General features: G+C 30.9%; 1 protein-coding gene across 5 annotated transcripts in view; it reads left to right on the top strand.

The window, feature by feature from the left end:
* wge (winged eye) overlaps positions 1–17,762 on the top strand; it is a 119,277-nt gene extending 101,515 nt beyond the window's left edge. For all 5 annotated transcript variants that reach the window (XM_064357642.1, XM_008200973.3, XM_008200974.3 and 2 more), the window contains 6 exons: positions 6–2,074; positions 6,220–6,448; positions 9,689–10,212; positions 10,729–10,908; positions 13,828–13,989; positions 14,886–17,762. In XM_064357642.1, the coding sequence (XP_064213712.1) occupies positions 6–2,074; positions 6,220–6,448; positions 9,689–10,212; positions 10,729–10,908; positions 13,828–13,989; positions 14,886–15,113 (3,392 nt within the window). In that variant the 3' untranslated portion in view covers positions 15,114–17,762. The remainder of the gene's footprint in view (positions 1–5; positions 2,075–6,219; positions 6,449–9,688; positions 10,213–10,728; positions 10,909–13,827; positions 13,990–14,885) is intronic.
* Positions 17,763–26,929: the final 9,167 nt, after the last annotated feature.

Genomic DNA, 26,929 nt, shown 5'->3' with positions numbered 1-26,929 from the left:
TTCAGAACCTCTGCAACAAGCCGTGGTCTGGCCTAGCTACCACCAACCACCTTCGGTTCTCTTACCTCCACTACCACCTCCTCCCCTACAACTTCTAAGCTCTGCTTCGTCTGATTATCTTTCAAGCAGTACAACACTACACCAACACACGCAAACTCACAGCACGCGTTTGGTGGCTGTGACTACAGACAACAAGCGCAAAATTCCGTTACCCATTCCAGCAACTACTTTGATTAAAATCGAAACAGATGCTACTTTGGACCAAACAAAAACACTACAAGCAGTTAGTACGATTGGTAATAGCACGGGGACTGTTTTTACCGAGCAAAATTTGGCTCCGTTGGTTACAACTCATGTCATCTACCAACATCCGAATTTAATTTTGTCACAACCGACGGCTTCGGAGACCTTATGTAGGTCGCAGGCGACCTCACCAGTCACTTGTCTGACACCACCTCCTGAAGCGGTTTCAAGCCCTGAAGAAGAACCTCTTGCAGTGCAAGACGCAAGCAATCAAACAGATACCCCAATTTGTAGTGAAGATGATACAGTAACCGAACACCACGAAATAACCGAACAGAAAGAACCACAAGAAAGTGCTTCCATTATCCCAGTACCTGAACAAATACAAGAACCTGAACAAGTGCAAAAAATTTCCATTCAAAAAGACGAAAAGTCTAAACCTGATATTAGTGGTTTAGAACTGCTATCAAACAGCATAGTGGAGTTCGAAAATGGCCGAAACAGTGTCAAACTTGAACAGATCGAGCAAAAAGACGCAAAAGAACCTTTAAAAGACAATGATGAATCAGAACGATCTGATACTTTAGGCGGCTTGAAGTTATTGTGCGCCCTCGCAGAACAAAGAATCATGGAAGAAAATGACGAGAAACACCGAATTGAGAAAGAACACAAAGCAGAAAAACGAAAGCTCAAACATGAACACGAATCGAAACGAAAGAAGAGTAAAAAACATGACTTAGAAAGCTACAGATCGTATAAAACACCCGAATCAGAAGAAGAAGTGAAGAAATTCATTGCGAGTAAAAGCCAAACGTCGTGTTGTGACGGCGATTGGCCGCAAATGAACGAAATGGAACTTGACATGAGAATGAAACTCGCAGATTTGCAACGACAATACCGCGAGAAACAGAAAGAATTGAGCCGATTGAAACCGAAAAAACACGAATGCAAGAAACGCTCTCGCAAAAAGTCGACGCAATCAGATCGCAGCATTACGCCACCACCGCAATTGGACAAAATTGATTTTGGGACCGTTGACAAAAACCAGGAACTAATAATCAAACCTCCAACACTTTGCGCCTTTGATAAATCGCCTAAACTTGAAGCAATAAAACAAAGCGACCGGATAATCAACGATTATAAAAACGATCTGTTGAGACAACAAGAAGAATTGGAGAGAAATTCCTCGTCGAAAAAACGCAAAGTCGGACGACCTAAAAAACTCTTATCCTCTTTGGGTTGTCAGACAATTGTGGCTAAAAAACCGAAGAATAATTTCGTGGGCTATTTCCTCGCAGCTAAGGAAAAATTACAATTGCAAAGGAAACTGTACGCGAATAGTCCGCTACGATATTTGGACGAGACCACAATCACACATAAGAAGAACAAAAACAATAACATTGTTATTGCGTGTAAAATCCGCCCGAAACTTAAAGCCGAGCCTACAATTAGGACCTACAATGACGAAGAGTGGGAGACAGAACCAGAAGAAGAAGAGGATGAGGAAGAGGAGGGAGAAGAAGAAGAAGAAGAAGAAAAATCGTTGGTGGATGAATGTGTTAAAGAAAAAGAAGAAATAGAAGAGAATATTGTTCAAGAAGTTGAAGAGGTTAAAGTCGTGGAGGAAGCAAAACCGGTTGATAATCGGTGTATTTTAACTGCAGAACATTTGGAAATTGATAAATTGAGAGTTCTGACTGCGATGGGTGGGCTGTTCTATGCTGGTCATTTGAATGCTGTAGAACCGCCTGATGTTTACTCCATTACGTTAGATGGGGAAAGAGGGAACCGGCCTCATATCATGTCCAGAGAGGAAATTTTGAGGGATGCAGTAAGTTTTTTATTTCTTTTAAAACCGTGTTTATGCATTGTATCACCGGGAAGAATGATAAAAATGACGAAATTGTAAACAATTATTGTTTTGTTTCTTCATTATCTTTTTTTTTCCAATTTATGATATACATTTGTCTTAAAATCAAACACATTTTTCGTGAGGCAAAACCTTGAGACAAATGGGTTTTCGATTTTTTCAAAAAAAAATTGAAAGTAAGTATTTAAATTTTTTAAATCTATCAGTTTCTAAAAGTTTCAGTTTTACAATTCCTAATTTTTTAGCTTTTTACTCTTGCAAATGTCAGTTTTTTTATTTATTGTTTCTTCTACTTTTATTTCAGAATTTTTTTAGTATCTCAACTTTTCATTCTCTTAGTTTCTTAGTGCTTCATTCTTGCTGTGTCTTAAAGCCTCGTATTTGAAAAAAAACTTTGATTATACATATTTTTATTTGGCTAATGATTGTCTTATTTAAACAATAAGTGTGAAATCTGTTAAACATGGGTTTAAGGAATTTTAATACAGATTGACGCACAACTTAAATTCTCTTCCATTTAGGCCTAGTTTCTGGAAACATTTAACGGAAAGGTAAATTTAAACTTCAATTAAAACATAGTAACGCCAATCAGATGCGCACTACCTTAGCAACTAACTGAGAGATAAAATTTAAATGAAGTTTATTCGTACCAGAAATCGGGCCTTAGTGAAATAAAAATTAAAAAACTAACTTATTTAAGATTTGGGTTTTGCTTTATCTATCAAATGCCTGTATACGATTTCAAAAAGAAAAAAATATTTGATGGAGAATGTGCAATTCTAAAACAGGGAAAATAGTATCTCGAAAATTAATTTGGGGTATAGGGAATCCAGACAAAAATTTGGGTAAATGAGAAAAACGCAATAAAATTCAGCTTTCCATTTAGAATAGCAAAGTTCATTCAGAATTTCTAGTGTGACCAGACGTGTCGTCATGTTAGAAATATTTTCATTGAACATAACCTACCGCATTATGCTTGTGTACAAAATGTCAGATGAATTTTTTTACATGGAGCGTTTTACATTTTATTTTAGAAGTAGAAGTACAATAATTACATATCCATATTCTAGTGAAATTTATCATATCGCTGGGTTAGTTTAATGAACAAGGTACAATACCTCAAGGAAAAAATTGAAATTAATTTTTTACACCGAACTGAAACTTACTTTTTATCATTATTAACTGCATTTATACTCCACTAAGAAAGACACTTACAAAAGCTAACAATACAACATTAAAATATTCTTAAGTTGTCTGTACCCTTTTCTAGTTTTTCGCTTCGTTCTTTTTACGTTATCGCATCGACGCATCGTTATCACAAGATGCTAGTCATTCTTTCACTGGCTGAAAAGCAAAAACTTGTGTTCGAGTAGTGAAAGAAGAGATGCGATGAGCGATAGGTTCTAGTCGAGGCCGAGGCTAAGCAAGTTTAAGACGACCGGTTTGATGTTTGATGTACTGTGAATTGTGGAACCGTGGCACTTGTTGGGTCAAGTAATATAACACCGCTGCTACGGCCAAGCCAGCAAAATCACAATGTACAGTAACAAAAAGTTACCAAAACTTTTGATATAACTGTAAAATACCAGATTGTACATTATCATCATATGGAGAAGTTAATAGGATGCTATATTTTTATTGTATTTTGAATTAATCGAGTTTTCCTCAGCTTTCCCCACACCTAAGTTTTGCAGTTGTCGAAAAATTGATTACTTTATTATTTCAAATGTTTCAAAGTTGTGTTTAGGTATTTAAAAGAAAAAACTTTCATTCATTTCATTTCGTTTTATTTGGTGTTTTAATATTTCGAAAAAAAAGTTAAGAAGCCCTAAATTGAAGTTGCGTTTGCAGAACTTCAATTACTTACTCATAACTCAATTGTTCCAGAAGGAACGCCTCACAAATAACAATTTAATTTTGCTTCAATCTGAATTAACATTTCCTACACCTATACATACATAATACGTATGTTTAATAATTTTCACTACTACTTCAAAATTTTTGAAAACCTAGCTATGAGTTATTTCCACTATTTGAGATGTTTTGGAATGAAGTTTGCTTGTTGAGGGGATTTTCGGTTGAATCTCTAAGGTATAAAAACATGAGAGTGGTCATTTGGCACTTCATTAACCTTAAACAATAATGTACAATTTCCAAAAATCTATCTAGAGAAATAAATATTTAGTAGCACACGCTGTTAATACTGGGTGATTATTACATTAGTACTTATTGAATTACAGTAAAAATATACTTTTTGTAAGTCCTTAACTTTTACGATTTTTTAGACATTTACACTGACTTTATCTTTTATATATTATTACATAGTACGTATTTGGAAATCTTGTTTAGACATTTGAAAGGTAAACCTTAGATCTTTCCTTTGGCAGTTTCAAATCTCGTATAAAAGTGACAAACTTTTGAAAGTTTTGAAGGTTGTTTGAAGTTCTCTAAACTCAATTTCTAAATTAATGCCTAATTTTTTTCTTTACTAAATGAAGGATAATTACAGTGAAGATTTTATTTTGCTTAACATTGGCGTTTCTATAGTTTCTACGTTTGCAATGCATTGACACTTTTTAAAATTGAACTTAATGTAATACAATTAATTGTATTATGTGTATTATGTAATGTTAAGCGAAATAAACTCCATATAATACAGAAGATCTAAGAATTCTGGTAATGCGTTGATATAATTTTTTTTAAATTCAACTTAGGGGTAATAGTGTTATGTGTGTTACATGAGGTTCAGTCAAATAAAAACCTCAATGTATAGTTGTTTTGTAGAAAATATACTTCTTATTGAATAAATGGCTAATTTTGTTAAAATATTTATTACAGTTTTTGTAAATACTTTGAAACAAAAAGTAAAATGAAAACACCAATTATATTGGTATAAGGAGTGTTATTACAGATCGTTGCATAATTTTGCAAAGCTATTATAAAACTAAAATGTTATAAAAGTTGGGGCATTTTATTTGGAAAAATTGTGTTATGGGTACCATCGGTGAACATAAAAATCTGGTACATCTAAAATTTGCTCATTGTGTTTGAAACTTTTATACTGTCACTGAAGACAAAAGGCGTCAGAAATCTAACGGCAGCCGCTGAAGGTTTTTGAACCTAAAGAGATTAGTTAGATCAACTGTGTTAACTGTGCTTCATCTTTGTAAATGTAAAGAACATTTGAAAACTGAACTTAAACTTAGTGCTTTTGACACAGGTCTTTGGTATGTCACAATTTTTATAACCTTATTCGCAAAAACCCAATTAACAAATACAAATTTGTAATTTTTTGATTTATACAATTGTCATGCTTGTACCAGTTTTTTATCTCCACCGATGGTACTTAAATTTTTCCAAAAGTAACTTTAAAAATTTTTGTTTTGTTAATTTTTTGCGGATTTTTTTTAAATGTCCAAACACGGTTTCAGAATATTTTGAAACGAGAATGTTACCGATTTTTGGAGAAGAAGAAGAATAAACGATCTTTTGAAAACAACTTAATTTGGGTACAGGGAAACCTGAAAAAAACCTTTCTGAAATCAAAATTAATTGAATACCATTAACAAACAAAGATTTCCATTTAAAAAAAGTTGACAACTACTTACGGTGTAACCGTATGTGTAGCCATCCTGAAAATGTATGTTGAAATGTGCTTTTATTGGACAGCACCTAATAGATTGCTTGCCCAGCTTTCCAGATGAATAGTATTTTGAATAGATTTCCCAATACTTTAATGTGTGGTGTACTGATATAGACGGAACATTCTGAACTTTGGTAATCACATTTCAGACAGGTCGTCTTATCCGAACAAGCTAAAATTTTGCATACACACATCATCTGTTTACTTTTATGAATAATTTGCAAACAGCATTGTTATTAACAATTATTAGCAATATCTCGTCTCTTGATTGAAATACGAAAATAATTTTTGGGGCTTAGTTTTTCAAAATCTATTAAAGATTAAAATAGGTTAAAGTGAAATTAGGGGCAAATCCTGAAATTCAGATGACACCTACCATAAAAGTTAAGAAAAGTGTATTTCTAAACATTTCTTAAACGAGCGTGTCGTCTTTTGAAATAGAGTAATAATTATTATTTCGCAGATTGTGGAAGTGGCACCGAAAAGTACCCAAGAACTAGTCGCTGGTACCAGACTTTGTGCTTACTGGAGTCAGCAATATCGCTGTCTATACCCAGGAAGTGTAGCGGAACCGGGCACTCCGGATCCTGCTCTCGACTCCAAGTTTGTTGCCGTGGAATTTGACGATGGTGATAGTGGAAGAATAGCTTTAGACGACATCAGGCTATTACCACCCGATTACCCAATCATTGGTGAGTTAATCTGCTTTCATTCGGGAAATAATTGACGATAAAACCGATAATTGTATTGTTGCTATTTGTCCTCGTGATGCTTGAATTATTCTACTGTGACAAGTTGTTTTGAGTTTGAACAGAAACCGGTAGTGATTAATTAATTACGCCGTTGTGGTTTAGTTTCCAACTTTATAGTTCTCATATACGAATGTATAATAATAATTATTAACACAGAGACTTAATCCGTGTGATTACTGAACGATGTTTTAGTTCTCATTATTTATTAGTTGGTAACTGCTAGAAGATAATCTGCAATATCCGGAATTTAAATATGTTATATGCATCGTATTTGTGATCTTTAAAGGAATATTTCCAAGGTGTCAGCCTTCTGATTAATCCGTTTTGGATTAATCGAAATGCTTTGAGAGTTGACATTGGCCTTTCCTATGCTTAAGTTTTTAAAATAGTTTAAATATCTTTAAATATCGATCACTTGATTTTATGAGGCGTTTTTTTCTTTTTGATTGATAAAACTACACCAGTTGTACAATGTGTTTTTTTTTAAAGGTTCGCATCTAGTCGCCTGTGAATTTCTCATGTAAAATCCGAAAATGCCGCTTCATAGAACTAATGATAGGCATTTAGACATTTATTAAGTCTCCAATTCGGAAATAAGCTTCGATAATAAGAGTGTTTTCTTGCACGGTGTAACAATTTAGTTGCGTTTTAATGGAATTTTTAAAAGAAATAAATTAATCTGTCTTAGCTGACAGATTTGGCATTTATTGGCAGAGGATTCGACTAAGCAAAGCGGCACATTTTTTTTACATGTAAACCAATTTCAAAGTTAACTAGATGAGAATCATTTAAAAACACACTGTAGTTCAGAATGTATCAGATTAATATCAGAATGTATCAGATTAATATCAGAAAGTATCAAATGTATTTCAGATTAGTCAATTGTATTTCAGAAAATATTAAATGTATTTCAGATTGTATTAAATGTACGTAGTTCTGAAAGTATCAAATGTATTTCAGAAAAGATAAATTGTATTACAAATGATTTTCTACAATACATCTGATATACTTTCTGAAATACAGTTGGAAAAGGTGGAGTGCAAACTAGTGGAAAAAATAAAATGTACTCTAATGAATTGTTACCTTTCGAAACTTGATGATTTGACTCCTCATTTTACATCTACATTTTAGTGCGTTTGCAGGCACATTATTAGAAAATTGCAGTGCCCTTGGTTTTTGGGATATCGAGTTGGGACTTTGTCCGTAGGTAAACAAATCCCTGAGGTATTTTTTGATGGAAAGACAATACATTGCATTGTAATGCATTCTTTTTGGTAAATTTTGAGGGACCGTAACTTGATTTTTTTTAATAGCACCCCTTGTATTACTAATTATTATTTAGTGTCTCATTTTACATCTTTTTTACCTCTTTAGTGTAGGAGATATTTGGTTTTTCTGAAAAATGCACACAAAATGTCTTGGATACTAATGTAGCATGCTATGAAAAACAATACACTTTGACCTACTAATGTCAGATTGATATTTATAGTAAAATGCATACCTTGAAATCTCATCTAGACATAAATTTTAATAAAATTTTGACAAGAAATTATTAAATAAAAATGACAGAAATTTACATTGGAGAAATAAGGAAATAAAAAGCTGAGGCATAACAAATCAACAGCGATAACATATTACTTGCATTTACAAAACTGTTTAAAATGACGGCTTTCTCAAGCACTAAAGTAATACATTGGTTAATTCTTTTTAAAAATTCATCGCCTCTAATGTGGCATTTTCAATTCTACGAAAAGCTTTTATAATTCTTGCATATTTTCTCTCGTAGTGCCGTCGTTTTTTATTTTTATTTAATGATTTGTATGCATTTTACATGAAAAATTTATTGTCAGAACAAAATCAAATTATCGCGTACAACAAACGCCAGTCTGATGTTGTTATGTCAGAATTTATTGTTTTACATGGCACACTAGGTTGGTATCCAAGAGATTTTATGTGCATTTTTCAGAAAAACCGAGTTATCTTCGAAACTATCAACTTTTGGAAAAAAATTAAGAGGTGAAAAAGATGTAAAGTGAGATGCTGAGTAATACTCAGTAATACAATATAGAGGGTGCTATTTGAAAAAATCAAGTTATGGTCCTTCAAAGCTTACCAAATTGAATGTGTCAGAGCATGGTAATCCTGCAATGCAAATGGACAGTCTTGTCGCCGAAAGATACCCCTGAAAGTTGTTTATACACTGACAAAATCCTGACTTAATATCTCGAAAACTAAACGCACTGCGGTTTTTTAATTATACAGCCTGTATCAGAACTCATTCCCCACCGGAAATGTGTGTATAGTTTAGGCAATTCTGAAGCTAAAGTTCCTTTACAAAAAATTCTAACTCTTTGCGTTTGGGAGATAAGAACGTTTGAAAATACCCAATCACAAAAGGCCTTGCTCTGGAGGATTAGGGGAACAAAACACGTTGCTAGGAAAACAAACATAGGTAGAACGGACAATAAAAGTGGGCACTTGAATTATTTTTTATTCCTTAGTAACGCATCTACTGTATGCAGTACACCTGGGAGAGAGCTTCTGGGATTGGTCATTTTGAGACCTCTCTATCTCGCAAACTAAGAATAAAAGACCTACATTTTTTTGCATTTTTGCCATCTCTATTGCTGTTACCACTAGAACTTCTCCGGTGGGGAGTGAGTTCTGATACACCCTATGCCTGTAGACGCACAAAATTCAAAAAAAAATTAAATATTTTGTTAAAGGCTGCACTGTAAAAATGAAACAGCCTGTATAGGGCAAAATAATTTTAGAACGTGCACTTTGACTTCTCATTTGCAGTGCCATTTGATTCATTTTGATATCTTTGACAGTGTAGGTGCAATTGAGCACGCCCATATTAATGACTCACCGTGTGTAGCTACTTTTATGAAAATTGTTTAACGAGCGTAATGTTTGCCAAATCGAGTGACCGTAACCATAAGCACTCAAAAAAAGTTTATAATTTTCGACACAATTTACCTATTTGTCGGCATATTTATTTATTTGGTGAAATAACTGCGTTTCTTATTTTTAAATGAAGGCTTGTAAAAAGGAAAAACGATACAATTTAAAGCATTTTCAAATTGTAAAGCTCAATAAACAGCTCCACATACTGGCCTTAGAAACTTAAAATATCATTGAAATCACCATTATGTTAGTGACATTTGTAATTTCCAGAATATGACCCCAATCCTCTACTCAGTCTCAGCAAACGTCGTCGCCGCACTTCGACCTCTGTTTCAACCGAAGAACGTCAAAAAGTTCCTCCGCAACAACCACAACCCCCAATCCGAACTATCGAACCCCTAAAACCGATCCCGGAAATAGAAAAAGATACGGAAAAAGAAAATCAAGACATCAACAAACCTGACACTGAATCTCACAAAGAACGTAAACGCCTAAAGAAAAAGAAGCGCGAGAAACTAAAACAAAAGCTTCTGCATGAAGACAAAAAGAAGAAAAAGAAGCACAAGTGTACTGATGAGTTTTGCAAGCATAAAAAACACCACAAGAAACACAGGAAGCACAAGAAACATCATCATTATGAGGAAAAGAAGGACGAACAAGTGGTGCAGCCGATCGAAGTTCCTGACTGTGACAGTGAAAGTGTTGAGCGTGGCGAAGAAGACGATTCTTCGGTTTTTAATCCAGAAGATGAAGTTACTATGGATGATATCATTGAAGCAAAAGCCAAATCCAAGGTAATGTTGGCCCAAACCGATGATTGTTGCATTTCTAGTATTTTTTAACAGAAACCGATTTTGTCTAAAAATGGAGGTCTTTAATACACTTGTTTTTATAACGTAACTCTTCTTGTGCTTTTTATGCTTAGTAGGTATTTAGTTATTTATAATGTTTGCCAAAATGAGTGAGCGCAACAAACAAGTATTGTAAATTATGCGTAAATACTAATATAAATATGAAATTAAATATAAATGTAAATTATAATAATCTTTCCATAAAGTATAACGTACAATTTTTTTCTAATTCTGTCGTAAATTGAAAATTTATTCCCGCAATTTTATTTTACCTTTTACTGAGTAAGCAAATCAATTTCATTACATCACTTGTTACGAGATAAGCGACAGTACATCACGTCGAAATTAGATGTAAAATCTGACATTTGGTAACGGGATTAAGGAAAAAAAATTTTGTTAAAACAAATTTTTATAAACTGTATTAACAAAAGTCACTTATTTTTAATTTTTTTGATGCAGAAAACGAAAAAAATAAGAGACAGGCAAGAATCGTGCGAAAGTCGAAGTAAAATGAGCGCGTTTTTACCGGCAAGACAATTGTGGGGTTGGTCTGGAAAAGGTTATAAAAGGCCGAGGGCGAAAGGTAGATCCAGAAAACAGTTCTACAAAGCCATCCAACGTGGAAAGGAGACAATAACTGTATGTATAAACAATTTTTTTAAATCATTCATCATTTAGGGTTAGTCGATAAAGTGTTCACTTTATTATTAAATAATGTTTTCCATCTTTGACGTGAAAAGGTAAGCTGTGTATATTATTGAAAATATAACATGAGCTAACCACACTTTTTATAAAATCTTACTATATATTTGATCCAAATTTGGACATTTTAATTAAAAAAATATATATAGCAAAAAATTGACTGTCTGTGTACACATTTGTTGGGAATTGGGTGAACTGAAACACATTACACAATCAGTGCATTTGGGTGACATTCTTTTTGTATATTTTTGGTTTTGATTGCACGATTGTTTCAATAGTGAAGTTTATTTAAACGCACCGTGATTGCATGTTTTTTTTACATTAGTTACAATAAATTATTCTTTGACGTTTCTAAAATAAGATTGTCAAACGTCAAAAAATAATCCATCAAATCCCAGACGAGAGTTTCGATAATTCCTCCAAAACTTTTTCAAACTTGTTCGAGGCACTTGGATGCTCGTAGCTCTTGCCTGGTTTTCGAAAGGTTTTGCTAAATACTTTTCAGTTTTAATGTTTTGCTTGCAACAAAAATTCTCACATCATACTAGACTGAATTTTTTAGCGTTTTAATATTTTATTAGAGCACGCTTTACATAGCTTTGTGTCAAAAATTGAAGTCTTATTTCGCACATGTTTTGCCACATTTTCGGTGCGTACGCTGTGTGTAATAACTTTGCTTAAATTCGACAGATCATTTTCGTGACATTTGCTTGGATATTCGTCTTTTCATATTAAAAGAATTGACATGGAGAAAAAAAGATTCCCCAAATTCTTTAATAAAACATTAGAGTGTGTGAATGATTGTTGATAAAGGGGTAAGGAACAGGTAAGTTTGCAAAAATATTGAATGTTTCAAAAAGCATAATGTAATTGAATTGATGTTTGAAAACAAAGAAAGGAAAAAAATGTGTGTTGGGAAAGAGTGAGGGTAAGTTGAGTGAGACTGAAAAGTAGTTGATTCCAAAACATTTGAAAAAAAGGAGCAGAGAGCGACAGAAATCAACAGTGACTGCTTATCAATCAAAAATAGAAAGTTGCTTGATATGTGCCAAATACAATTCAGTATTGCCAAGTACAATTCAGTATTGCCAACTCAAACAGTCACTGTTGAGTACCCGGTAGGAACTGCCTATTTTAACAAACACTTCACAAATAAGCAGTGCTGCTAGCCCCAAAAAATCATATTCGCTATTAGGAGACTAACAGGATAAACTTCTTCGATTATTTACTCAAAAAGAAGAAAGTCAATGTAATTCTGAACTTAATGTGGTCTGTTTTAGCAAATAATATGCTAAAATAAACTGCCATATTAGCACAATGACATGCTATAAAAAATTTTTTTTTCTTATTTTTGACGAAATTTCTCTTAAAAACGAACTAATTGAATGAAACAAGAAAAATATAAGATTTCTTTTTGTGATCTTTAGACGCAAGAACTTGTCTCTATAATCCTAGAACGAACTGAAATGATCGATACAAGTTAAAATTATGTCGATTTCGATCTCAACTGATGATTTTCAGCTAGTTCTAGAAAATTGTTTTTACCTCAAAAACTTGATTAAACAACTCGAAAAACGGCAAGGGGTGACACGATTGCTGTCTAATTTGTTGAGTTTTTTTCTTATTTTTAACGAGTTTTGTTGCTGTGTCTAGCTGAAACACCAATTGAGTCACGTTTTTAGATAAATGGTAGCAGCTCAGTTGTATCTTTTGGACTTAAATAAGCAAATCTGGCAACACTGCAAATAAATTTAAAGATTTGTATTAGGGAAAGACTACATAATATAAATAAAAAGGATAAATCGTAGGTAGATCAAAAAAAGATACTGTTGAATTTAAGCAAATGGATACTTCTCATCGTAACGGAAAACCGTTAAAATTACTTTCACCTTTAAAGAACTAGAAATTCGAAAACAAATTATATTTTGTCTGGAATGCATCATTTATGTCAATAATGATGAAATAGGGACCTTTGTTAAAATACACCTACACATTTTAATAACATACAACAAGTGTTCAATAATTGTTCTGGTCAGATCGCCTATGTGTGGCAATTGTCACAAAAAACGGATGTTTCGGTTAACATTACAAAACAATGTTAGATGACAGCTGTCAGTGTAAGGTTAGGTGCAGACCACTTATGAAAATGCGGAAAAAAATTCACACTTTCAACTCTGCTTGCAGAGTAAATTCTTGAACGTCTGAATACAATTATCATGATTTGCATTGTGATTTTTATCAAAAACGCCTAAATGCAAAAATAAGACAACATTTAGATAGTTGACAGCACACCATGTGAACTTATCACACGTTCATGCTAGAAAGAGAAAACCACAGCAAACTACGACCAGAACAATTATTGAACACTGAACACTTGGTATAATGTTACTCACATCATTAGTGGGGTAAAGCATCATTATTCATTACTAACTAGGGCACGTATCATATACAAAATTTTATCTACAATTACCGAAAACAAACACCAAATCCCATTTTATAATCGATTGTGACTATTATTAATTCTTTAATAAAATTATAATTGAATGACGTTTCTCTATAAGGCAATTGTAGATTTAAAAAATAAAACAATACTATAGTTATATAATTATATAGACTCCTAAGATCTACTTGTAAATTTAAATAAATCCAAACTAAATAGCATTTGAAATTCAAATTACTAGCTCTGACTAAGGCGAAATTCTTTTAACAGATTTCGCATTTTGATGTTAAGTTTGATTTTTTTTTTTTTGAACAAAAAGCCAATTAGTTTGAACTTGTGATATTTCGCCGAATCAGTGTTAGTGCATGTCCAAATTTTAAACACAAACATATTTCTTACACTTCTTTAATGCATAGGTGGGCGATTCAGCTGTATTCCTTTCAACTGGAAGACCTGATAGACCTTACATTGGAAAAATTGAGGCCATGTGGGAACTTTGTGGAACAATGGTTGTTAAAGTGAAGTGGTTTTATCACCCGGAAGAGACAGTCGGCTGTCCTTTGAATTTGCAATATCCGGTAAGTTTTTAAAAGGTTTTTTACAGACTGATCCATAAAAACTGAGTCTGTTGGCAACAGATTTGAAAATATTTTTGCTCATAATTTGCAACACTGCAACCAAATTCGATTTCTCTTGACATTTATTCGACGTACAATCCCACAAGATTGCTAAATTGTTGTTAATTGGAAGTGTACTCCATTTGTACTCCTTAAAATTTACATCCAGTGTTGCCAACAGACTCTGTATTTCTAGATCAAGTCTGTATTTTGCAAGAGTATTATTGTTATTGTTATCCGTCCAAGCTGAAATTTTGCATACATACGTCATCTCCATAACATAACCATAATATGTAGTTTAATAATTTATAAACAAATTAACTATTGTTATAAACTATTATTGTTATCTTGGCTCCTAATTCAAATACGAATATAAAACCAACTCCATTAGATAAAACAGAAAAAATCCTACAAGCTGAAGTTTTGCATGCACACCGAAATGTACACGTTATTTCCATGACCTTTGCTTAAATTCAGATATGGAAAAAGACCGTATTCTTGTCTGAATTCTCAAATAAATATAGCAAAGTAAAACATAGAAAAGTAAAAAATTATGTTCAACAATTCAAATTTCAACTTTCAAGGAAATTTGTCAAGTCAGGTCAGGTCAGGTCAGTAAGAGAAGAGTTCTTTAATTTTTGTATTATAGTTAGATAGTTTAGGCAACTGAACCTCCAGCTTTTCAAATGCAAAATTTTTCAAAGATTCTGAATTTTTTTTAATTTCTCATCTACGACCGTTAGTTCTTGAGAATGAGTCTCAAAGTTTGAGGCACTGGTTAAAATAATTTTTTATTTAGACATTTTTTGTATTTTGTTATTTTTTGTTAACTTTCTCGTTTAACCTTTCTTCCACAGGGAGCTCTTTTCCAATCGCCACATGTGGACGAGAATGACGTCCAAACAATCTCACACAAATGTGAAGTTTTGCCACTTGAAGAATACACAGAACGACTCGGAGACGACCCACAACGTTACGCTATGATTTACGACAACAACGACATCTATTACTTGGCGGGATATTACGATCCCACCACAACTACTCTTAAAATGGAGCCGAATATTCCCTTTTCGAAACCAGACTGACACTGAAGCAATAAAGAATTTGAATAATTAACAATAATTAAGATAGTGATTTTCGGTGCTATATTGGAAATGTGTTTACGTTTTTTCTGGTTTTGATGTTTTCGTTAAGTTTCGAGTTGGTTGTAGTGTTTATTTGACAACAAGTGTACAAATAATACTACTTTTTTGAATGCATTTGATAGAACAATTCGTGTACCAGTTTTTTTTGTTGTTTTAAGACAATCTGAGCATTTTTTCGATGTTTTTTTTTGTGGATTTTTCTATCAAATTCCGTGTTGTAGATAGATTTCAAATGTAAATAAATAATCTTAATGTTATAGTTTTGCACAATGTAGATTGAAGAATATATTTTCATAGAATTTGCCATTTCGGTCTTATAATATTGGTATCCATAAAAAAGTCTATCAATCTTTGGAACTATTGGTCTGATATGGGTGCCTAGTTTTGTACATTATACTAAAAAGACCTAATGGCTACTATTGGAAGCAGTATTTTATCACAAACTTTGAAATTGTTTGACTGCATGTTAGTACTTAAATCGGCGGAAATGTTTGATACGAAAATTAGTCCATAAGGTTTCAGAGGGTTAGACCCGAAGTATTTCAAAATGTGATGGCGCGAAAATGTCATATATTTTTTTAAACGGTAGATATTAAAACCACGAGACGGTCTGGTCAAAAAATTTCAGAGTTTCTTTAATGTTTGAATAAATGTGCAATGTACTCATGTTAGTATGTACTTAGATCTCTCAGTACTAAAAATATATCCATATGTAGTAGGTGCAGATATGCTTAATCATACAATAGAAAACAGTAAATGTCTCCATACTTCAAGAAAGAATTTAAATATTCTTCCTAAACATTTTATTTAAATTTGTACCTATACGCTTATTAAAATCAATTTAGTTTTAGGTGCTTACTACTAGGTGCTGTTCCGTCTACACAGCCACAATATGTTGAAAATATTTTCAAAATGGCGACACTTGCTTTCGGTGGCAGTATCTCCTTTGTTGTTTTTTAATGTGTTTTTTGATTATTCAAATTATTTTAAAAAACTTATGTTCCACAATTTGAGATATTGTGGAATAAATTCTGTGTGTTGGTAAAACTTATTTAACTTTTTAAAAATAAAAATAAATTGATGTATGGAAGAAATCAAATTTGATACAAATTAACGATAATTAATAATTATTTTGCATATTTAATTCTTCTATTTCAAAACTTAAAAGTACACAGTAATTACGTTAGTTTATAAAAATTAAAACTTTAATTGAAAATTTAATTTTTTAAATTGACAGAGAATTTAAAAAAATAACTTTTTTATTTGAAATAAAGAGCTCTGTTTTTAATTGTGGTTTTATTTTAAGGGAAGTTTATGAGTTTTCTTTATATATAAATTTACTCTTTTTTGATATATTGTTTTTACTTGTACCATCCCCTTCAAAAATTAATAACTTTCTTTGAGAATTGAAAGAAAAAGTTTAGATTTTTCCTCTGGCGTTTTGAAATTATAAAAAGATCTTACACATTTGAGAAAATTGAGTTATGGATACTTGAGGCTCCCCAAACCTAACCTTAAAAATTCTCGTTTCAAAATATTTTGAAACGCGAACGTAATCCATTCTTGGAAGGAAACTATTCAAATCTAAACAATTTGTAAATAAATACCTTGAAAAAGTTTGTCAAAAACTTTCTTTTAAAAAATTAGATCATTTGAAAAATGCACTAGCTGTCCATTTAAAGTAACAATGTTTAACCGGAAGTGGCGCCATCTTAAAAATCATTTCGAAACGGATTACGGCTGTGTATAAATTTTTAGAAGAAAATCGTTATTACAACTCAGTACTTCTATTGTAGAGTTAGACGGAACACTCTGTATACTTTTTCAAAATATTATCTGAGTTTGTAATATCCATGTGATTTTTAATATATCTTTCAAAAAATTATATCAACATTTTTTTTTAATTTCATAATATATTCAATAAATGAGTACGCGACAATGTTGATGTAGTTTTATTTAATACAACAGGGTGAGTCAATTATGGTGTATTTCAGAAATTGTTCAGATTCACTTGGTTGCATCTAAAGAATTTATGAAACATGCCACAATTGACTAACCCTGTACATATGCTATTTGATTTACTTAAAAATGTAAAGAAATGAATATACTTACAACATCTTTTTATTCGTTTATTTATTATAAAACATGAAATTTCTATTTTCTAGATGTATCTTATTGAAGCATGTATACAAGAGGATATTTTATTATTGGTGTGTATAAAAAGTAATATTTTTGCATATTAGATATTTGATAAACTGGTGCTAATTAAGGCAAACAATATTATTGCATTGATGATAAGCAGGGTCTATTAACAAAAAAAACATGTATATACCACATCATCGTTTGCTTATCTTGTACATAGGCTCAATATTTTCACTTATATTAAATATAGAAGTTTATAAAAAAAATTGTCTTAATATTTCACACCTTCGTTGTTTTAAATCGTATGACCTGGTTACTCATTTCAGCAACTAATATTGTAGGAATGTAAAAATAAATACTTTTTATAAATACTGTTTTGGTAATATGGTACCTAATTATGTGGAGTGTTAAATTATTAAGTAAATCAAAATATACATCTAATTCAGCTATTGTATTATTAAATTTCCAATACTTGAAAAAAAATATACACAATAAGCCTGTTATTTTTTGCTGTATCTCGAAAACTAATAATCACACAGAAATTAGCGTTTGCCAGTAGGTAATTTCATTTTTTTTCTTTATACATGTGAGTTGTTTAAAAAAATTCTGCTAATGCTTATTAAAATTAATTAATTAAATCATTAATTAGTCGAAACTTCATGTTTTCTAGTGTCATTTGCAACCAAAGAATACAAATGATGTTTTGTGAAAAATGTACATAAGAAAATTGTTGCTAGACCTATAATCACGTATACATGGTATATCAGAAATACGTGTCTTAATTTTAACAGGTAACATCACAACGAATAAAACATCTTTTCTATTTGTAATTTTTCAATAAAAAATCGCAAATTTACATAAAGTTTGGAAAAAGATAACATACAAAAACGTGTACCCGCCTATGGGTACAAAAATAAAAGAGCCGATCTATTTTCGTTGTGATAGAAACGGACAATTTAAACAATTTAAAACAACAATGAAAATTGTTGCTACGAATAACATACTGATTATTAAACGCTGACCGGCTCGTTTGCACAAAAAAAAACAGTAAAAATCATAAATAATCATAGAAAAGTTGTTATATTTGATAAATTTTATTACCTGGTAAAATTAACACACCTATTTCAGATACACCCTGTATTTAAATTTTTAATTTGTAGTATTTATTTTTTAGTGTTATGGCGAATTTTTTTTTGTATGTAACCACATGAAAAATTCACATTATTTTTAATAACAAAGCTGACCTATATATTCTTGCACTGATAGTAAACACCTGTTGCTTTTCAAAGATTTAATACGAGTAAATACAAAAATCGGTATTTTGGTTACTGGTATTTAATTGTATAAATTTGTAGATTCTGATAATCATCCAGAAATATGAATCTAAATTTGTATTACATCAAGCTCATCATGATTTTACAGACAATGAAATAGTTTCTTATCCATTACCATTAATTTAAAAATCAGTTTTTTCATTAAATACTGTGTATCGTCCTTTCCTAAATGGCCCAAAAATTAAAGTAAGAATTTTTTCTTGGTAGGTAAATATCTTTTGAAATCATAATATTGCAACAAATTGATAGTCTCGACCGAGGGCTGGCGCCATGTGCGCTACTTACATATTTCTGTAAATTAAGGTAAGTAGGAAGTGATTTTATTTAAATTTACTTATAATAAAACCCATAATATAAGGCAATCGTTACCTTTTACATTTCTTTCATTACATTCAATATTGTTCATACGTTTTCAAATTTGTTAGTTATTTTACTACATATAATAGCTATTCCAAAACTATGTAAACATAAACGTCGCATTTTCTCTCAAAATTAAAAATATTATTAAATTATTTATGCACTTCAAAAATTAATAGCTAATGTAATTTATATCATAAAATCGAAAATGAATTAAAGCAAGGAAAGGAAAATGTAACTTTAGACACATGTTTTTTTTTCAAAACATTGTGTTTTAGAGGACAGTAGAGGAGACTAGGAGGTGTCCAGAAATACTGTTTCTATGTTAGCAAATAACCGTTTAAAAAATTTTTAGAGAACTTTCTCCCAAAATTCTGCTAGGCAGAGTTCGGAAAATCGTCGTAGTGCGTTCGGACCTCAATTTTAATAATTTATTTAAAAAACTGGTCCAAAAGCAAAATTATTGAATTAGAAATAATTTCTAGAGCATAATCTTTTACCAAAATAATCACCGTAGTAGGATGCCTTTGAAAAAAAAAATTATAACTCGAAAACTAAAAGGAACTTCCAAAAATTTTATTCTTGAAAATTATTTTAAATTATTTGATAATGGAATAATTGTTTTTTTTTTGTAAGGCACATAGTTTAGACACAAAACCTTCGACCATACATCGTAGACTCGCCACATAGCGAGTTTGTAGGCAGGTTGTTTGAAGCCAACATCTAAGTGCGAGAGGAGTGAGGGGCAAGAGGAAGCTTACTCCTTGTTCAATGGCAGCTCGTAGTCAAGGGACAAACAACTGAATAAACATTACAAGTTTCAGAAACAATTTATTTATGTATTCGAGTTAGTTAAAATACTTCTAATTCTATCTTAAGACATGTCATCAGTGTTATAATATTCAGTATTAAAATCCGAAAATCAGAATACGTTACGACGCCACTGTGTGTTTCCATATTTAGGTTAACACGTGTATTTTATTACTTACGGATGACATTACCGATGAATAAGCCCTTGTGGATCTCCTGTATATTTCGATGTAAGATCCAAATTTTACCCATTCACGGGTAAATTTAAGCCCAAAATTCACAATGTTTTCCTTTACTCACAATCGTGAAGCACCAAGTTTGACGAATATTAACGAAACAATTTGAATGAACCAATCAGAAAAGGGGTACCTAAGGGTCCAATTCACGTACCATCCATCATTTCCCCCTTGCCCCACTTGCACATGTTGGCTTCACAATAAATCTCAATTTGCCCAGTCTATACGATACATGGTGGAAATACAAAACGCTTGATTCCATACTTTTGCCTAACGTTGTATGAAAATATACATATGTACAAATGTATGAATACGTAACAAAATTTTGGTTTTACGTAGTTCTTCAATTTATTAAAGAAAATGTTAAAGCAAAAAGCATTAACGATATTTTTTGTGACCACTGACTAAAGCCGGTGAAGCTCTTGTAGCATTTCCCATCAAACACAGGAAAATTTATTTAAAACCAGTATTTCATTAAAAATTAATGTTCTACACTTATTGTCAAGCCCAGTTTACTTGAAATCAACTTGAAATAATCAAAAATAAAAAGTCTTTTATTTGTGTGACAATATATTGTTTACAAAAACCTTGATTTATCAAAAATGTACTTAAACGCTGTAAAAAGGCAAATTTAACATAATTCGACACATTTTCGACCTGTCTTTAACGAAATTTTGCGAAATAACAGTGTTTCTGACGAATGTGTTAAATCATACAAAAAAAAATAAAAATTCACGTAATTTCCAATGATGATTTTTCAAAACAAAACCACTAGTATTCTTGATCTCAGTTATTGATTTTTTGACTTATTTTTCAAAGAATTTCAAGAAAAAAATCGCGTATGCTAAAACGCTTCTTAACGGCAAAATAAAGGACATTTCTTAACTTTGGTGATTTTTCGGTCTAGTAGTATGTTTTTGAATTTTAAAGACTTCAGACAGCATATTCCAACCGTCTTCAATGTAGGTTGCGTTGAAAAAACAAGCAGGCCAAGTTAAACGGGCGTTGTCCTTAAACAAAGTGTAATGATATTTTAATCTTTTATCTACAATCACATAATAATTGGAGTTTTATCCACACGTATGAAGCATATATCCACTTATGAAGTAAATATGAAAGTTTATTATTGTTTAAAGTAGATAGTTTAAACTAAACACTTATTGTCTTCAAAAAATAATAATTGGTGAAAGATATAATGCTAGAAATAACATAAAGATATGTTAAAAATGAAATTTTATTTTGATTTTGTGTTATGCACATTTTCTTCTCAAATGACAACCCAGTATGAAAATGTCTTTTTACAAAAACTAAATTTAAGTGAGGTGGTTGAAATTCTCTGATTACAGTCTTCACAAAAAAAATTGTTCTACATGTGCTATTCGGAGTCCAAAATTGAACTCAAAATCGAAAATAATATTTTTTTTGAAAACGATCACATTTTTACAGTACCATGACATATATTAACTGTTTGAAAACTATAAAAACGCCAACGTCCCATTTGACCGAATTATTTTGTTAAATAAAATTGATAAAATTGTAAAATATCTAGATCTTTCATTGAAAGTATAAATTACATTAGCTATTATTGTATTGAACTGCATGAATAATTTATAACAGCTAACTTTGAGAAAAAAATGAGACGTTGGCGTTTTTATAGTTTTGAAACAGCAATTACCTAATTTTTATTCTTACATTTCGATATGTCCACGCGACTGTTGTTTACTTAAATAATACAAATGTTTATTTAATTTTTGAAAAAACTAATTTATGAATGTACAGGAAGCATACTACAAAAGAGTAAAAAAATGTTTTTAATAAGTTATGCATTATAAGTAGCAACCTACCTTGAAACAATTTTTCTTCACAAATACTGCATCACAGGATGATTACCACCTCAATTTAATTAATTTTCTGTCAATTTTTTTTTATTTTGGAATAATTAGAGTTAGGTAAGACAAAATTTCGGCGGTATTTGGTATTTTAATCGACGGCATACAGGGTGTATCAGAAATACGTGTGTTAATTTTACCACGTAAGAAAACTCATCAAGCTTAACAACTTTTCTAAATAACATTTTGCAAAAATCTTATTTATTATTGTCACTGTTTTCCTCCCTTCTTTTGTACAAACGAACCGGTGCGTGTTTAATAATTAGTTTGTATTCATAACAACAATTTTCATTGTTGTTTAAAATTGTTCAAATTGTCCGTTTCTATCACAACAAAAATAGTTCGATACTCTTGTTTTTGTACGCATAGGCGGGTACTTACACGTTTCAGTATGTTACCTTTTTCCAAATTTAAAGTAGATTTGCGAAATTTTTATTGAAAACTTACAAATAGAAAAAATGTTTTATTTGTTGAGCACTGCTAGCTGTCAAAATTAACACACGTATTTCTGATACACACGGTATATCAATATGTTTATGTCACACCGCCGTGACTATCGATTTAATTCAGATTTTCGACGACTTTTTTATACGCGAGCAGATAATGCCAACTTTTCGTGTTTAAACAACGCTTTCTCTTATAGGTGCATTGAAAAATTTTCGTTAAATTTTTTCACCTATATCATGAAAAAAATCACCAAATTTGCACTTTATTTTATTAGTTAAATAAAAAAAATAACTAAATCAAATAATATACCATAGTAACCCATTGTAGAATAAATGTGCACTCTACTCGTATCTATGGAATAAGCAACAACATTATTAATACCTATAAGATAATAAATAATATTGGTTTGGATTTAATTTCGTGATTTTTTCTGTCAAAAAACTGAGAATTTCATATAGACAGGAATTTTTCAACCAAAAAATAACAAAAGCTTGGCCGAAAATCATTTTCACCAGGTTTTTGTTGCTTTTGGTTATTTTTTGAGAAATGTTTCTCATTTTTCGGTGTGTTTTAATTTTAACAAATGGCTGAGCGCAAATCCTCCGGTTTCGCAAATGTTTCGGCATAGCTGCTCGGCCGAACTAATCGAATGAAACAGGATACAATAAAATAAATTTTATGTTTTTATTTTGCCAATATTTAAAAAAAAATAGTTTCTCTTATATGTATTAATAATTTTGCTTATTCCATAGATACGAGTAAAGGTAGTACATCTTTATTCTACAAGTGGTTACACGATACATTATTTGATTTTTTTTTCTTACTTACTGATTTTTTTATTCTATTGATGAAAAAATTTAACAAACATTTCTCATTGTACCTAAAAGAGAAAACATTGTACTATGTACTATGCATTGTTATTCTACAAGTGATTACTATGGTAGATTATTTTATTTTAGTGATATTTTATCTTACTCGATACAATACAGCGGTCATTTGATGATTTTTTCTGCTACTGGTGAAAAATTAATACCAAAAATTTATCAGTGTATAAGTTTATTACTTGTAATTAGTAGATACTTTACTTTTAAATTGTTTTTGAGTAAATTTAAATAAATATGAGGGTTCGAATAAGGTTGAGTCAAAATTGTCATTTTGTTGTTCATTGTATGCTGTGGATTTTAGATGATAATTTTCATATTTTAAATGGCAAAAATGATAAATTCATAAAGTGAATGGTAGATGTCTTCCCATTATAACAATCTCGAGCACATTAAATGATTATACTTTTTTAAACTAATGCAAGTTGCGAGTAATAAAAACAAATTGTATCTTGAGGTTGTTTAGGCGCGAAAAAGCGTGCCATATAACTCACAATTATAAATTCCAAATGACTGTCCACCATGCATTTTAATACACACAACGACAGTTTACATTAGTCTGGATGAAAAATACATACTATAATAACGTAAATTAACGAGAAAACACCGGTTTGTATCCTGAAGCATATTTTAGCAAAATACGTTTCCGTGCAAAAACGAACAAACACAAAAAAATTCAATAAAAAATTTTCGCAAATTGAAGTTATGTATGGCAGTGGAATAACATTTTTGTATTCGCTTGAAGGAACAAACATCATAACGTCTCAATAATTATATGAGTTCATCCTAAATCGAAGGACTAACAACCGGAGCAGAGTTCGGTGTTTGTATATTTCGACTTTAGCAAGTTGAATTCGAATTGACTACGTTCTTATTTACTTCAGAGGCAATAAAAGTTTGCTGAGCGGAGGTATGCTCAAGTGAAGACTTGGCTTCCTGTTGCCTTCCCTTTTTTAGATAAACAGGAAATAAACCAAGATCATTTTAAAGGAAATTTGATCAGTTTTACGAGTGGAACTAATTTAAGCATATCTCGTTAAATACCGCACTTCTATAACCGATACATTGAATATTAAGTGCATAATTATTAAGTAGTAAACTAATTTGTTAATGAAGGCGATTAATAATCGATTCTGTTTAAAGCTCGAACGAGCGACAGCGAATGGGTAGTGGGTGCCTTTAGTAGTTGAGATTATTGATGATTTACCTGAACTCTTTATTCTAGTGACAAATTTGAATTCAGTATCATTTTTCCAATCCAACTTTATTAAAACTTTTTGAAGACAATTTTGACAAGCTTATTTTTATACGATTTGTATATGTCTATTGCGCAGCGAATTATCCGCAGTATTTATTATTTTAAGTCGGTAATAGTATTTAATCTAATTTGTGCACCCATCGAAGACCTATTTGAAATTTTAAGTGGATACGAGACTTGAATAAATAGTAACTGGATAATAATGTTGCAGTTTCTAAATTACCTCGGTTCTTTTTATGTATACGTCGATCTATCGGAAAAACCGCAACAATTCTTTAAAATTATTTTCAAATATTGGAAGAGATCCCTACTGAACTTTTTTTCAAATAAAAACTGACACTTTTTTACCACCTTTGTCTTCTAGCATCTTTGAAAATTTAATGCTATCAAACATAAAATATTTTCTCCATCAGAATTTGGATGTAATACAAGACCTATCATAATTTTCATTAATTAAACCCTTGTAGTTGTTCTGGAGAATAATGTTTGTTGTTTTTGTTGGCACACCTGCATGATTGGTATTCTCTAAGATCATGCTACATAATAATGATAGGTATATCTAGGTACTCGTTTATCGCCTTTGTTCTTTATAACATAACAATATTACCTATCTGATAAGACAATTTAACTACTTAGACATACAGGTCGATGAATAAATATATTATATTTCATCTTTTGAAACAATAGGATATGAATTTATTAGGCCTTGTGTAACTATGTGAAACACGCTGTATAAAAAAATCTGGTATATTTTTGTTTCAGGGTTTCACTATTGGCACTTTTCTATACAAGTATTACTGATTTCTATTACTATAACTAAAATAACGAATTAGAGTGAAACACTTTATATTACTTCTTATTTCAGACACAGACGGTGTACGGAATTTTAATATGAAACATTCAACAGTTCGTCGTTACAAAATATTTTCGTTTTACAAGGAAAAGTGCTTAGAATAAACGCTCGTTACATGTAGAAAGAAAATAAAAGAGACATTTGTTTCTGAAGACAAAAAAAACGTTGTTTAAACAATGAATACTTAAATTTTGATGATCTGGTTAAAGATTTCGATCTAAAAAAGCTATTAACATTAAAACAGATCTTCCGGATAATTTGTAACATACGAATAATGTGGTTTACTTGTTCATAATATCCATTTTTTTAATAGTTCATACTGTTATAGTTTTGTATCAAAATGATAATGATTTGTAATTGTAATGAAAACCTCTTGACTATTACGAGTCTGTTACAAGCAAAGTAAAAAATAATCCAAAAAATACAAATATGATATAAAGGCTGTGTCATCGAATAGGTAATGTTTAGGTGAATACAAGTTGAATCTGCTAATATTTTTTTACTGTACCTCAAAAACAAGATATCAGCATTTGTAATTAATTATTTTTTACTTTTTTTCAGAATTTTTTACAACTGCTTATAATAAATACGAGTATTAATTAATTAATATTAATAATATTAAATTAATATATTAATATTAGTAATATTAAACTATTAACTAAATGAAGAGTTTTGGTTTTGTTGATTATCCAAAGCTAATATTTTTTTAATTACTGGAAAATGGATGTAACTGTATGTAAAAGTACGAAAATCTGATAAAACTGGAAACTGCAGCTTTGTTAAAGTTGTTTTCATGAGTGCACCCTTTCATTGTGAAATTTAAGTTAAAAGTTGCAAATGTGTTTAGTAACAGTTCTATGAACATTTAAAGCGCGATAAGTTTGTGCTTAGGTTATATCCCCCCGTAACTAAAATTTTTAAAGTTTTACTTAGAAGTTTCGGTAAGATTTTCTCTTAAAAGACTTAACTTTAAACAGCTACCATTATTTATAATTGATCTGTTCTACTACGAGAAAGAATAATTTCAACACAACAGCAATTAAATTAACTAATATTTATCAGAAATTATTTAGTATGTTTTTTTAGAGGATTTATAAATACAATATGTACGTTATTTTTAGGAGTTGGCAACTTGTCTCCAGTGTAATTTAATTTTTAATTTTTAATTTGTTACCGACGACAATGACCAACGTGGAACTGTACAAGTTTTTTTAATACAAGATATTTTCAATGTATTGTCAAATGTAGTGACTTCAACAACTTAATTAAATTTAGGTCTAGAAGTTTCGCTATCTTTAACCCTAGTCTAAGCAGCGGAGAATACTTAAAGTTAATTGTTACGTATAACAATTCTGTCAACGTTTATTATTATTAAACGTCACGTCTTACATTTACCAAGCTAATATTGCAGGGTTGTTTTTTTAAATTAAAACAAGTAAAATTGTAAATAAATTAAATACATTTGTTTTTTTTATAACTGTATGTTGTTTGGTTCTCATAAATTACAAAGTTACCTCACAGGTAATTTTACTTTTAATACTTAAAATTT

The sequence above is a fragment of the Tribolium castaneum genome, chromosome 6, assembly GCF_031307605.1.
Source record: "Tribolium castaneum strain GA2 chromosome 6, icTriCast1.1, whole genome shotgun sequence".
NCBI lineage: Eukaryota > Metazoa > Arthropoda > Insecta > Coleoptera > Tenebrionidae > Tribolium > Tribolium castaneum.
The sequence above is the reverse complement of the archived record's forward strand: the minus strand, read 5'-3'. Positions and strand labels throughout refer to the sequence as shown.